Raw genomic sequence first — 15,067 nt, 5'->3', positions numbered from 1 at the left:
ATCTATCTTGGAAAATGTTCCATGTGCGCTTGAGAAGAAGGTGTATTTTGCAGCATTGGGGTGAAATGTTCTGAAAATATCGATTAAATCCAAGTGGTCCAATGTATCATTTAAGGCTGTTGTTTCCATATTGATTTTCTGTCTGGAAGACCTGTCCCTTGTGGTCAGAGGTGTGTTGAAGTCCCCGACTATAATAGTGTTACTGTTGATCTCTGCCTTTATGTCAGTCAGTACCTGTTTTATATATTTAGGTGCTCCTATGTTGGGTGCATAGATGTTTACTAGGGTTATGTCCTCTTGTCGGATCGATCCCTTTATTATTATATAGTGCCCATCTTTGTCTTTTAGTATGTTCTTCATTTTAAAGTCTATTTTGTCAGAAATAAGTATTGCAACTCCAGCTTTTTTCTCGTTTCCATTTGCATGAAATATCTTACTCCAACCCTTCACTTTCAGCCTGTGTGTGTCTTTTGTTCTGAGGTGAGTCTCTTGTATACAGCATATACAAGGGTCTTGCTGTCTTATCCAGTCAGCCACCCTATGTCTTTTGATTGGAGCATTTAATCCATTTACATTTAAAGTGATTATTGATAGGTACATAGATATTGCCATTTTTAAATTTGTAGTTAGGTTGTTTTGATCTTTCTCCTATTTACAGAAGACCTTTTAGTATTTCTTGCAATGCTGGCTTGGTGGTAATAAATTCCTTTAGCTTATTTTTTTCTGGAAAGCTCTTTATCTCTCCATCAACTTTAAATGATAGCCTTGCTGGATAAAGCAATCTAGGTTGTAGGCCTTTGTTTTCCATCACTTTAAGTATCTCCTGCCACTCCCTCCTGGCCTTCAATGTTTCTGTAGAAAAATCATTTGATAGTCTTATGGGAGTTCCCTTGTATGTAACCCTCCGTCTTTCTCTTGCTGCTTTTAGGATTCTCTCTTTGTCTTTAAGCTTTGCCATTTTAACTATAATGTGTCTTGGTGTGGACCTGTTTGGGTTAATCCTGGTTGGAACTCTCTGCACTTCCTGGACTTGTATGTTGGTTTCCTTCATCAGGTTGGGGAAGTTTTCAGACATTATTACTTCAAATATGTTCTCAATCCCTTGCTTGCTCTCTTCACCTTCTGGTATTCCTATGATGCGCATGTTGTTGCGCTTGATGTTATCCCAGAGGTCTCTTAGGCCATCTTCATTGTTTTTTATTCTTTTTTCTTTTTGTTGTTCCGTTTGGGTGATCTCTGCTACCTTGTCTTCTAAGTCGCTGATTCGATCCTCTGCTTCATCTAGCCTGCTGGTAATTCCTTCAAGTGAGTTCTTAATTTCGGTAATTGTGTTCTTTAGTTCCAACTGGTTTTTCGTTATGATTTCTACATCCTTCTTTATGTTTTCTCTAAGCTCGTTTGTTATGATTTCTACATCCTTCTTTATGTCTTCTCTAAGCTCCTTAAACATTCTTATCACCAGTGTTCTGAACTCAGTCTCTGAGAGGTTGGTTACGTCTGCTTCATTTGGTTCCAGTTGTGGAAGCTTCTTCTGTTCTTTTATTTGGGACGTGTATCTTTGTTTCCCCATTCTGGCTGACTGTGTTTATTTTGATATGTTAGGTAGATCCCCTAGAGTTCTTAGTTCTTGCTAGGTTATCTTGTGTAGTATGTGTCCTTTATATTTGACTCGCACCACGTCGTCCTCCTCTGCGTGTGCTCCAAAGGTGAGTCTTGTGTTGTGTACACTGTCCCGTTCAAGAAGATCTTTAATTGCTTCCCGCTAATGAGCAGGTGGGGTCAACTCCTGGGCTGACCTGCCGTGAGACTTGGCTCTGCCCCCCGCAGGGCACTCTGCTGCGTGAGGGTTGACCACCCCAATGTGATTTGGCCTCTATGGGCTCCAGAGCCTGCCGAGAACCCCCTCTAGGTATGTGACCTGTAGGTCAACCCCGGCTGCACTCCGATTTGGTCTGGAGTTGGCCCCCAGATATGCCGAGTCCCGTGCCACCCAAGCTGGGCCCCGGCAGGGAAGTCCCAGAACAAGGCAAATCACCAAGCACAGCAGCAACGACAACAGCAAAGAAGAAGAAAAGAAAAAAAAAAAAAAAAAAAAAAAAAAACAGCCGATAACCCCCGCTCAACACAGGCAAAGATATCAAAGATACAAGATAAAGCAAAACAAAACCAAGCAAAGCAAAACAAAGCAAAACAAAAAGCAGCGACCGTCTCGGCCTGAGCCCATCAAGCAATGACCAGGTTGTCCTCTGCTGTACCAAAGAGCCCCCTGCTTATTGCGCAGGCAGAGCCGGTCACCTGGTGCTCAGAGAGACTTTGGGACTGCAGACTTAAAAGCGTGGGCCTGAGGGGTCTGGATGATAGTCTCCACAAAGTCAGTGCAGCTTCTGCCCTTGTCCGCACGTATGCACACCGAGAGGAGCACCACCAGTCCTTTGTCCAGAGCTCGTGAGTCCTAGGGCACTCCTTCAGTGTGTGTGTATGGGTGCGGGCAGGAGATTTCTGATCTGCTGACCGTGCCTCACAAGCTGGGCCCTGGCAGGGCAGTTTCAGAACAAAGCAAATCACCAAGCACAACAACAACAACAACAACAAAGAAAAATATCAAATACGTTCACATGCAAAAACCACCTGATAACCCCACTCGACAGAGGCAAAGATATCAAAGATATAAAGACAAAGCAAAACAAGACAAAACAAAGCAATACAAAAAGCAGCGACAGTCTCGGCCTAAGCCCACCAAGCAATGTCCAGGTTGTTCTCTGCTGTACCAAGGAGCCCCCTGCTTATTGCGCAGGCAGAGCCGGTCACCTGGTGCCCAGAGAGACTTTGGGACTGCAGACTTAAAAGCGTGGGCCTGAGGGGTCTGGATGATAGTTTTTACAATATCAGTGCAGTTTCTGCCCTTGCCTGCACAAATGCACACTGAGAGTGGCACCACCAGATATGTGACCAAAACTCTTGAGTCTTAAGGCACCTCTTCAGTGTGTGTGTGTGAGTGCGGGCAGAAGATTTCTGATCTGCTGAAAGCCCAGAGCTGCGCCTGCCTCACTGCTGATCTCTGGGTGTGTCTCGGCCGCTGCACCCACCCCACCCTAGGCAAGCCAGGAAGGGTGGGGGCTGGAGATGGAGGGGTCTTCACTCTCCCAGCCCAGCCGTGCGTCGCCCTCTTCCCGCAGGCCAGAAAAGGTGGTGGCTGGGGGTGGAGGCGTCTCTTCTCTCCTAGCGCAGCCAAAATCACGCACACTGCCCAGTCTGCCTGGGTCAGGGCTGCCCGTCAGGCTTCCCAAAGCGTGAGCGTTAGATACCACTTCTCAGTTCAGGGGCCGGTTTAAGTCTCTGGAAGGGCGGGGTAAGATTGGGAGGGCAGGGCGGGGGGGAGGGGCCCAGGTATGGAGACTGCGCCCCCCGTCCGCCGCAGGGCGCGCCGCCTTCCCGGCGGGAGAAATCAGCCGCGGGACGCAGGGAAAGAGCCCACCCCCGGTCTCTGCGCTCTGCGCGCCCGGCACAGCGGGGCTGCACCGCGGTTTCCAGTCCCAGTCTCTGGAAGGGCGGGGTAGGATTGGGAGGGCAGGGCGGGGGGGAGGGGCCCAGGTATGGAGACTGCGCCCCCCGTCCGCCGCAGGGCGCGCCGCCTTCCCGGCGGGAGAAATCAGCCGTGGGAGCAGGGAAAGGGCCTACCCCTGGTCTCTGCGCTCTCCACTCCGCCTGGGATCCCGCGCCTGCCCGGCTCCGTGGTTTTCGGTTTTCGCCCCCGCCAGCTGAGGCTCCGCTGGGGGCTGGGCTCTCCCGCCGCTGCCGGCCGGGCGCTCCCACGCCGCTTCTCCTCCTCCTCTCCTTGCTCCGTCCAGTTAGCTTACCCCCAAGAATTTCTTAGCTTCAAGCAATCCACGAATCTCTCCACAATATTGTGTGGTGAGCGAAAATTTCCTCGATGGGTTATAGTTCCCGTTTGCAACAAGATCTGGAGGAGAACTCAGATAGTGCGCCCTGCTGCCGCCATTCCTATGACGTCACCCTAGAAGGTACATCTTTTAATACAGGAGATGTTCATGGCAGCTTGGATTGGTCAGAGGGCCCTGAGAAATGTGGTCTCAGATTCGGGATGTTGTCCCAAGTTGGCGGCAGCAGCTGGAGCCCCCATTTCGGTTCAGGGGCCTGCGCGGACCATGAGACATTTGGCTTCCCATCGTTGTATACGGATAAGCCCAACTTTTCCACTACATACCTCAGTTTTGCCTAAGGAGATATATGCAAGAACTTTCTTCAAAATTGCTGCATGATTAAGAAAAGAAAATATTTGGAGAGGAGAATTATAGGATACTCTAGGCAGGAAATGTCTGATGTTCTATCAGGAGTGGAGGAGTACAAGCATTTTGTCCCTTGGTGCAAACAATCAGATATAGTATCAGAGAGATCTGGATACTGCAAAATACGATTAGAAGTTGGGTTTCCACTCTATATTGTAGCGCTATTCATGAGTAGTAACCGTGGCAAGACCACAATTGGAAAGGCACTCTGTACCCATGGGAAGCTTTTCAATCACTTGGAGACTGTTTGGCATTTTAGCCCAAGTCTTCCTGGTTACCCAAGAACTCGTACCTTGTGTTTTTCAATTTCTTTTGAATTTCGCTCACTTCTACACCCTCAGCTTGCCACATTATTTTTTGATGAAATTATAAAGCAGATGGTAGCTGCCTTTGAAAGAAGAGTATGTAAGCTGTATGTATGGTCCAGAAACATATACCTCGGGAATTAATGCTTCATCAAGTTCATCAAATGTAAAGGGAAAAAAGAACTGGGCTTGGTCACCTACTTGTAACTTCAGTTTATTCTCTTTTAAAATGTGCCTTTGTCATTTGCTTTCAGAAGTCAGAAAGCATTTGTTCAACCCAGCTTTGATTGTAAATATGCACCGTTGAAAATTTGCACTTGGAATATGGAACCACGGATATGTAGAATTCAGTCAAGTATAATTCAAAGTAATGTGTATAATAGAATATTTACAATAATGGGATGTCATCACTATTACTAGAATACTGGCACCACTCTTGAGCAGAAACTGAAACTAAATTTAAACCTTTTAGTTAGTTGAGATACCTAGTATGTATTATTTTAACCATATCATGTTTAAGTTATTAAATTCAGACTATTTATAACTTATTGTCATAGGGCCTGCCTCATGGGTTAGGATATTTGAGTAATCATCAGATACTCACAGTAAAAACTTTGACTTAAAAATAGTGTTAATGAAAGTTCCCTGGCACGTTTATTATTTTGAAATTGTTCTGTGGGTAGTGGTAGACAATTCAATACTATAGTGAGGTTAGCTCCCTGATAAACAATGAATATTTTTTTGCCGTGAATGGTCCAGAGCTTTAAGCTACTTTTCTTATAGTTTGCAACCCTCTCCCATGTACTCAATAATGCTGATTGTGCGTCAAATTATGTCTACAATAATGGGCAACAGATGAAGATAAGTTCGTTAATATGTCTCCAGCACCATACATCCCTGTTTTCTATTAATTGCGTGTACTCACTTTCAATAATGTATTTCAAACTGATATTTTTATAAATAAATCAATGTAAAGACTGAAGTGGTAACTTAATAAAGTTAATTTGTTTTAAAAAGTAAATAAATAAAAACCTTTAATACAACTGGAAATTTGAACACCAGCTACTGTATTTCTCTGAAAATAAGACCTAACTGGAAAATAAGCCCTAGCATGATTTTTCAGGATGACATCCCCTGAACGTAAGCCCTAATGTGTCTTTTGGAGCAAACCTTAATGTAAGACCTGATCTTATTTTCAGGGAAGCACGGTAGATATTTGACGATATTAAGGACTTATTGTTACTTTGTTAGGTGTGCTTAACAGTATTTTGGTTATGTTGTTTCAAAAGACTCCTGATCCTTTAGCCATATACACTGAAATATATCTGGGATTTGCTTCAAAGTTACCTAAGATAAGAAGTATATAGGGGTACATAATAAGATTGCCATAAGTTGCTAATTGTAGGAGCTGATAATATTGGGTTCATTATATTATTTTGTCTCCTATTGTGTGTATTTTAAAATTTCCATAATAAAGGTTAAAAATAAAGGCAAATACAGAATGTCAAAGGAAAAAGTAATTATGAGAAGTAGAGCTAAGTAAATTTATAGCCCCAGGGTGAAAATACTTCTAGATTATTGATTGTATTGTTTCCTACCTACTTAAAGGTACATATTGGACCTCAAGCAAAATTATGAAGTTGCCTTTGTTTGTATTCTTTATTTCCTTGTGTCTTCCTTCTGTCGTCTTTCTTCATCTTAACCCAATACTGGTTTACCTTCTTGTTTTAAGGGCACATTTTTCTCCTGTTCACCTCTTTACTTCCAGAATTGTCACTCTTTTACATACACTGAGTAGGAGACCTAGATAATGATGAACTTATCTAGATTTAACATACAAGAAAAGATTGCTTGGGGAGAGAGTTCAGTGGTAGAAGTCAGGGAATAGATCTAATAGAATGTTACAAAATGTTACAAAATTATTTGAGCATTTGGAAAAATTACTGATAGAACTGAAAAGTTTGTTGAAACGTTTGGAAAATAACTTGTAAGAGTCCCATATGAAAAGTACTAACTGTTGATTTTATAAAAATTACCACTACAGGGCTACAGTAATCAAAACAGCATGGTATTGGCAGAAAAACAGACACATAGACCAATGGAATAGAATTGAGAACCCAGAAATAAAACCACATAAATATGGACAGATGATTTTTGACAAAGAAGCAAAAAACATACAATGGAGAAAAGACAGCCTCTTCAATAAATGGTGCTGGGAGAATTGGAAAGCCACGTGCAAAAGAATGAAACTGGACTGCTATCTGTCACCATATACCAAAATTAATTCAAAATGGATCAAAGACTTAAGCATAAGACCTGACACAATAAACTGCATAGAAGAAAACATAGTTACTAAACTTATGGACCTTGGGTTCAAAGAGCATTTTATGAATTTGACAAGGCAAGGGAAGTAAAAGCTAAAATAAACAAATGGGACTATATGAAACTTAAAAGCTTCTGCACAGCAAAAGAAACCATCGACAAAATAAAGAGGCAACCAACTGAATGGGAGAGGATTTTTGCAAACAGTGCTTCCGATAAGGGGCTAATACCCAAAATATACAAGGAACTCATGCAACTCAACAACAAAAAACCAACCCAATTGAAAAATGGGCAGAGGACCTGAAGAGACATTTCTCCAAAGAGGACATACAAATGGCAAATAGACATATGAAAAAATGCTCAACATCATTAATCAAAAGAGAAATGCAAATAAAACCCACAATGAGATATCACCTCACCCCAGTCAGAATGGCTATCATCAACAAGACAAATAGTAACAAGTGTTGGAGAGGCTGTGGAGAAAAGGGAACCCTCATACACTGTTGGTGGGAATGCAGACTGGTACAGCTATTATGGAAGGCAAAAAAAACTCCTGGGTATCAAAAAATTACGAATAGAATTACCATATGATCCAGCAATCCCTCTCCTGGGTATCTACCCAAAAAATCTGAAAACATCTACACATAAAGACACGTGTGCTCCAATGTTCATTGTCGCTTTGTTTACGGTGGCCAAGACATGGAAACAACCAAAATGTCCTTCGATAGATGAATGGATAAAGAAGTTGTGGTATATATATACACAATGGAATACTATTCGGCGGTAAGAAAAGATGATATAGGAACATTTGTGACAACATGGATGGATCTTGAGAGTATAATGCTAAGTGAAATAAGTCAGACAGAAAAAGCAGAGAACCATATGATTTCACTGATATGTGGTATATAAACCAAAAACAACAAAAGAACAAGACAAACAAATGAGAAACAAGAACTCATAGACACAGACAATAGTTTAGTGGTTACCAGAGGGTAAGGGGGTTGGAGGGTGGGAGATGAGAGTAAAAGGGAACAAATATATGATGATGGAAGGAGAACTGACTCTGGGTGGTGAACACACAATGGGATTTATAGATGATGTAATACAGAACTGTACACCTGAAATCTAGGTAATTTTACTAACAATTGTCACCCCAATAAATTTAAAAAAAAAAATGCCAGTGTGGAGATAGGGGAAAGTAAAAGCTTAACCCTCTAGTATTCTAACAGAAAATAAACAGGCATTTCTAAAGATATGTCTAAAATGGGTAAATCAAAAAGTAGCAACAATAGCATACATTCAGAAATACAGACATAATTAAAAGAAGCAACAAATTCCAAGTAGTTACTTCTGGACAACAGGATAAGTTGGGAGAGGGGCAGAGTATGGAACAGAGAACTGCTGCATTTCATTTAATAAAAATGGAAAGTGAATATAAAAACAACTGTGATATTAGTAGACTTGTTCTAAAAAAATACCAAGAGGAGATAAAACTAATAAAATTAATCTGAATAATTATTAAATTGAATGAAGTGGGGGTCCAGCTTCACTTTCTTGCATATGTATATCCATATGTATATCCACCAGTTGTCCCAGTACCATTTGTTAAAAAGACTATTCTTTCCTCCATTGAATTGTCTTCACCCTTAAAATCAATTGACCATAAATTTATGGATTATTTCTCGTATAATTTTAGTTATAGGTCTACCTTTATGCAAGTACCACACAGTCTTGATTACTGTAGCTTTTTAGTCACTTTTGAAATTAAGTGGGGTTTTCCAGCTTTGTTGCTTTTTGGAGATTGGCTATTCTGGCTCCTCTGCATTGCTCATGCATGAATTTTAGGATCAGCTTGTCAATTTCTGCAAAAAGGAGGAGGGCAGCTAAGATTTTAATAGGGAATTGCATTAAATCTGTGGATCAATTTGGTGAATATCACCATGAATATGGGATATCTTTCTATTTATGTAAGTCTTCTTTCAATGATGTTTTATAGTTTCAGTGTACAAATCTTGCATTTCTTTTGTGACATTATTTCTAATTTAATGTTTTTGATGCTATTGTAAGAGGAATTATTTTCTTAATTTCATTTTCATGTTGTTCATTGCCTTTTCTTTTTCTTGCCTAACTGCCTTGTTTACGTAGAACCTCCAGTATAGTGTTGAGTAGAAGTGGCGCAAGTACACATCCTTGCCTTGTTCCTGATGTTTTGGAAAGCATTCAGTCTTTCACCATTAAGTATGATGTCAGCTATGGAATTTTTTCATAAATCCCTTCATCAAGTTGAGGAAATTTCCCTTCTGTACCTAGTTTGTTGAATGAATGTTTTTATCATGAAAGGATAATGGATTTTGTCAAATGATTTCTTTGTGCCTTTTGAGATAGCGTGTGTGTTTTTTGTTGTTTTTATACTATTAATACAGTATATTACATTGATAGATTTTAATATGTTGATGAACCACTCTTACATTCCTGGGATAAATTGTACTTTGTCATTGTGTACAATTCTTTTCATATGTTGCTAGATTCAGTTTGCTAGTCTTTTACTAAAAATTTTTGCATCTTCATTTATAAAGGATATTGGCTGTAATTTTTTCTGATGTCTTTGTCTGCATTTGGTATGAGGATGTCATAGAATAGTTGGGAAGTGTTCCCAATACTTTGTGAAGTATTGGTTTTAATTCTTTAATGTTTGATAGAATTCACCAGTGAAACCATCTGGTTCTGGGCTTGTGAGAAGTTTTCTTGGTTACTAATTCAATCTCTTTACTTTTTATAGATCTATTAAAATTTCAAATTTCTTCTTGAGTAAAGTTTTTTAATTTGAAAATACAAAGCAAATGTAAGTTTGTAAGTAAGTATAAGGTAGTCTGATAAAGCCCAACTGGCATATAAAAAACCTGTCCTGCTACCAATTCATGGGAAGTAAATTTGAAACTTACACTATTTAACAATTCAGTTTTTTAAAATATGATTTTTCAAGAATGTTGTTAATGCCTTTTTATTTGAATTCGAATAGTATTTCACAATGAATGGCTTGGAATTTAAGGTTGTTTTTTTTTTTTTCTTTTATTGCTTTTATCACAGCAGCAATGCAGCAAGTGTTGGATAACCTTACGGAGCTGCCCTCATCTACGGGAGCAGAAGAAATAGACCTAATTTTCCTCAAGGGGATTATGGAGAATCCTATTGTAAAATCACTTGCTAAGGTATACTGGTTTATTCATAAGATTACCAAGTTATTTTTAAAATTGTTTTTGCAGAGGTCTTTTCAGATCTTACTGTTTTAGAAACTGGTTGATATGCCTTATGCTTAGTTAGCAAATAATAACACAACAGAATGAAATCTTACTGTACACCAAAGTTAGACCATTTTTGCCTTTTCTATGCTGACTTTAAATAAAGGATGAAATGACTCTTAGTTTTAACCTAACACATTTAAAGTTTTAGGGAAATCATAACCAAACAGTTGTGTTATAACAGGACCTGTGAAAAAGATCCTGGTCGTATCTCCATTTTCAACAGCAAGGAACTGATTTTGTTATACCATGTACCTGTTTTTCATTTTAGTCCTTGACTTCCTATGTCTAATACTTCCTGAAATCTTGTTTTCTCTTAGATAACCCTGATATTTTAAGTCTGTTTCCATAATCAGCTCTTTAGTAATCTTAGCTCATCCATAAATATAACTGTTCTTGGTCCAGTTTTATTTCACTTATACTATGCCCTGCAATAATTTTTAAAAGCATCACTAAAGCTTAGTGTATTAACTGCTTCACAACCCTCCTGTCCCATTCTTTAACATTCCCCCAAATGATTCTTGCTTTGAAAAACCTATGCCCCATGTGCTCTCTGACCTTTTCTTCACAGAGCCATTTTGTCCGTTCCAGAGTGTTGATTTCACCCTCTCCCGTGATCATTTTTTAGCCACAGTCTATTACTTGTTTTCTTTTAAGACTGCTGAAAAATCATACCGTTACAAAGGTTCCCGTTGGTAAGAATGAATTCATAATGCAGATTCTTCATTTTATTCACAAACTTAATCATTCGGAGATCCCATGATACAGGATCTGGTCAAGATTAAAGGGGGAGTGGGGGAAGGTGAAGGAGGAAAAAAAAGATCACATGGTATAAAGGCTTTGGCTCCTACATAGAACTTAATCCAAGTTTAATCCACTTGCGGATAACCCAACTGAAATTTTTATTTTTGTAATTAAAAACAATTAAAAAAATTTTTTCAGTTACACCTGACATTCAATGTTCTATTAATTTCAGGTGTACAGCATAGTGGTTAGACATTTATATAACTTACGAAGTGATTCCCCCTGATAAGTCTAGTACCACTCCCACCCCCCACCCCCAATATTTTTGTAATTTTTGATTTCACTCTATCCAAAGCTTATTACATAGTCTTTTCCTTTAATTATAATATCTAGGATATGATTTACTTTCAGATTCAAGCTTTTTGTCATAAATATCATTCACTGTATTGTGTTGAGAAAAAGTAATAGCTTCAGGGTCTGTTGAAATTCATAGAGGCTGTTTAAGCCTTTATTAAATGGCTCACCCTGAGCTCTTGTTGGTACTTTAAAAATAGTTTTTGACTCTTCCCTTCATGTTAAGTTGTTAGTTGTCAGTTTATTGTGAATGTATCTATTACACCTCTGTCGCCATATTCGTTTAATGTATAGCTTTTGATCTGTAGATTTAGAAACTAGATAATATTATATAAGGCATCTTAAAATGTGCTTATAGTTTACAGAGGTCTTTAAAATACATGACACAGGTATGCCTCGGAGATATTGCAGATTCTGTTCCAGACCACAGCAATAAAGCAAATACTGCACTAGAACGAGTCATGCACATTTTTTGGTTTCCCAGTGCATAGAAAAGTTATGTTTATACTATACTGTAGTCTATTAAGTGTGCAGTAGCATTATATCTAAAAAGCAATGAACTTACCTGAATTTAAATATACTTTATTGCTAAAAAAACCAATTGCTAACCATCATCTGAGCCTTCAGCAAGTCAAACTCTTTTTGCTGGTGGAGGAGGGTCTTGCCCTAGTGTTGGTGTGTGCTGACTGATCGAGGTGGTGGTTGCTGAAAGTTGGGGTGGCTGTGGCAATTCCTTAAAAGAAGACAACAATGAAGTTTGCTACTTCGATTGACTCTTCCTTTAGTGGACAATTTCTCTGTACCAGGCGATGCTCTTTGATAGCATTTCCCCACAGTAGAACTTCTTTCAAAATTGGAGTCAGTCCTCAAACCCTGCTGCTGCCGTATCAACCAAGCTTATATACTATTCTAAATCCTTTGTTGTCGTTTCAACAGTCTTCACAGCACCCTCACCAGGAGTAGACTGCATCCTAAGAAACCACTTTCTTTGTGCATCTTTAAGAAGCAGTTCCTCATTCATTAAAGTTTATCATGAGACTATAGCAATTCAGTCACATTTTCAGGCCCCACTTCTAATTCTAGTTCTCTTGATATTTTCACTACATCTGTAGTTACTTCCTCCACGAAAGACTTGAACCCCTTAGCGTCATCCATGAGAACTGGAATTCAGTTCTTTAAAACTCCTCTTAATGTTGATATTTTGACCTCTTCCCATAAATCACAAATATTCTTTTCCTTTTTTTTTATTAAAGTTTATTGGGGTGACAATGGTTAGTAAAGTTGCATAGGTTTCAGGTGTACAATTCTGTAATATATCATCTATGTATCACATTGTGTGTTCACCACCCAGAGTCAGTTCTCCTTCCATCACCATACATTTTGATCCAGTTTATCCACATCCCCCGCACCCTTGGCTCTGGTAACCACTAAACTATTTTCTGTGTCCATGAGTTTTTGTTTCTTTATTTGTTTGTCTTGTTCCTTTGTTGTTTTCAGTTTTATATCCCACATATCAGTGAAATCATATGGTTCTCCACTTTTTCTGTTTGATTTATTTTGCTTAGCATAATAATCTCAAGATCCTATTCTGCCATAAGAAAAGATGAAATAGTGCCATTTGCGACAACATGAATCACAAATATTCTTAATGGCATCTAGAATGATGATCTCTTCCAGAAGGTTTTCAATTTTCTTTGCCCAGGTCCATTAGAGGAATCACTATCTATGATAGCTATAGCCTTATGGAATGCATTTCTTAAATAATAAGACTTGAAAGTAAAAATTACTCTTTGATCCATGCGCTGCAGCATAGATATGGTGTTGGCAAGCATGAAAACAACATTAACCTCATTGTACGTCTCCGTCAGAGCTCTTGGGTGACCATGTGCATTGTCAATGAGCAGTAATAATTTAAAAGGAATCATTTTTACTGACCAACTCTCAACAGTGGGCTTAAAATACTCAGTAAATCATGTTGTAAACAGATGTGCTGTCATCCAGGCTTTGTTGTTCCACTTACAGAGCACAGGCCCAGTAAATCTAGCATAGTTTTTAAGGGCCGTAGGATTTTTAGAATGTATATAAGCACTGGCTTCAACTTAAAGTCACCAGCTGCATTAGCTCCTAGCAAGAGAGTCAGCCTGTTCCTTGAAGCTTTGAAGCCAGGCGTTAACTTTTCCTCTCTAGCTGTGAAAGTCCTAGATGGCTTCCAATATAAGGCTGTTTTATCTACATTAAAAATCAGTTGTGTAGTATAATCTGTTGTTTAGTTTAGCTACCTTCATTAGTACTCTTAACTAGATCTGGATAACTTGCTGCAGCTTTTACATCAGCACTGCTGACTCACTTTGCACTTCATGTTATGGAGATGGCTTCTTTTTTAAAACCTAATGACCTAACCTCTGTTAGCTTCAAACTTTTCTTCTGCAGCTTCCTCACGTCTCTCAGCCTTCATAGAATTTAAGAGAGTTAGGGCCTTGCTCTGGAATAGTCTTTGGCTGAAGGGAATGTTGTGGCTGGTTTGATCTTCTATATCCAGACCACTAAAACTTTCTCCCTGTCAGCAGTAGGGCATTTCACTTTCTTATCATTTGAGTGTTTACTGGAGTAGCACTCCTAGTTTCCTTTAAGAGCTTTTTGTTTGCATCCACAACTTGGCTAACCGTTTGGCACAACAGGCCTAATTTCCAGCCTATCTCGGCCTAAGCTTTAGTGCCTTCCTCACTAAGTGTAATCATTTCTAACTTTTGATTTGAAGTGAGAGAAGTGTGACTCTTCCTTTCACTTGAACACTTAGAGAACATTGTAGAATTATTAATTGGCCTAATTTCAGTATTATTGTGTCTCAGGGAGTAGAGAGGCCCAAGGAGAAGGAGAGAGATGGGGGAACTGTTGGTTGGTGGAGCAGTCAGAACACACAACATTTATCAAGTAGGGTCACCATCTTATGTTTCCTGGTGAGGTTTGTGATGCCCCCCAAAACAATTACAGTAGTAACCTCAAAGATAACTGCTCAGAGATTACCATAACAAATTTAGTAATAATGAAGAAGTTTGAAATGTTGTGAGAATTACCAAAATGTGACACAAAGACACAAAGTGAGCAAATGCTGTTGGAAAAATGGTACTGATAGACTTGCTTGACACAGGGTTGCCACAACCCTTCAATTTGTAAAAAAATATAATATCTGTGAAGTGCAATAAAGCCAATGCAATAAAATGAGATATGTCTGTACATACGAACATACATAAATTAAGGGATTGGAAGGCTCAATACTCTTAACATGCTTATTCTCCACAAAACTGAACTGTAGATTCAGTATGACCCCTGTCAGAATTTCGGGACCTAGACTAGCCTCCACAGTTTTGAAAAAGAACAAAACTGATGTCTTCCACCCCTGATTTCAAGGATTACAATGACCCCAGTAATGAAGAGAATGTAATATTGGCAGGTAGAGCAATGGCACAGAGTAAAGTCCAGAAAGAGACCAACATGTATATGGCCAGTTGATTTTTATTAATAGTGCCATGGTAATTAAATGAAGAAATGGTAGTCTTTTCAATAAGTGTTGCTAGAATAATTGAATATTTATATGCAAAAAAACCCCAAAATATCATCTTTTTCCTCATACTGTATGCAAAAATTAGCTCAAAATAGATTATAGATCTAAATTGTAAGAGGTAAGACTATAAAACTTTTAAAAGAACACATAAGGAAAAACTCTGACTCTGGGTTA

At 39.1% G+C, this 15,067-nt stretch overlaps 2 protein-coding genes across 3 annotated transcripts in view; both read left to right on the top strand.

The window, feature by feature from the left end:
• The first annotated feature begins 4,049 nt into the window (after positions 1-4,049).
• LOC117012280 (coenzyme Q-binding protein COQ10 homolog B, mitochondrial-like) lies at positions 4,050-4,756 on the top strand. 2 transcript variants are annotated; one of them, XM_033088355.1, is made up of 2 exons: positions 4,050-4,188; positions 4,317-4,756. In XM_033088355.1, the coding sequence occupies exons 1-2, from the start codon at positions 4,050-4,052 to the stop codon at positions 4,754-4,756; spliced, it is 579 nt and encodes a 192-aa protein (XP_032944246.1). The 2 variants fall into 2 exon arrangements, with proteins under 2 accessions (XP_032944246.1, XP_032944247.1); XM_033088356.1 differs by lacking the exon at positions 4,050-4,188 and having other exon boundaries at positions 4,277-4,756.
• Positions 4,757-10,024: 5,268 nt separating this feature from the next.
• Positions 10,025-15,067, top strand: part of PALS2 (protein associated with LIN7 2, MAGUK p55 family member) — a 50,586-nt gene continuing 45,543 nt past the window's right edge. Inside the window, 1 exon segment of the mRNA XM_033088357.1 lies at positions 10,025-10,143. Within this exon segment, the coding sequence (XP_032944248.1) occupies positions 10,027-10,143 (117 nt within the window). The 5' untranslated portion in view covers positions 10,025-10,026.

This window comes from Rhinolophus ferrumequinum, chromosome 20, assembly GCF_004115265.2.
Source record: "Rhinolophus ferrumequinum isolate MPI-CBG mRhiFer1 chromosome 20, mRhiFer1_v1.p, whole genome shotgun sequence".
In the NCBI taxonomy this organism is placed as follows: domain Eukaryota; kingdom Metazoa; phylum Chordata; class Mammalia; order Chiroptera; family Rhinolophidae; genus Rhinolophus; species Rhinolophus ferrumequinum.
This window is presented reverse-complemented; position numbering and strand designations above follow the sequence as displayed.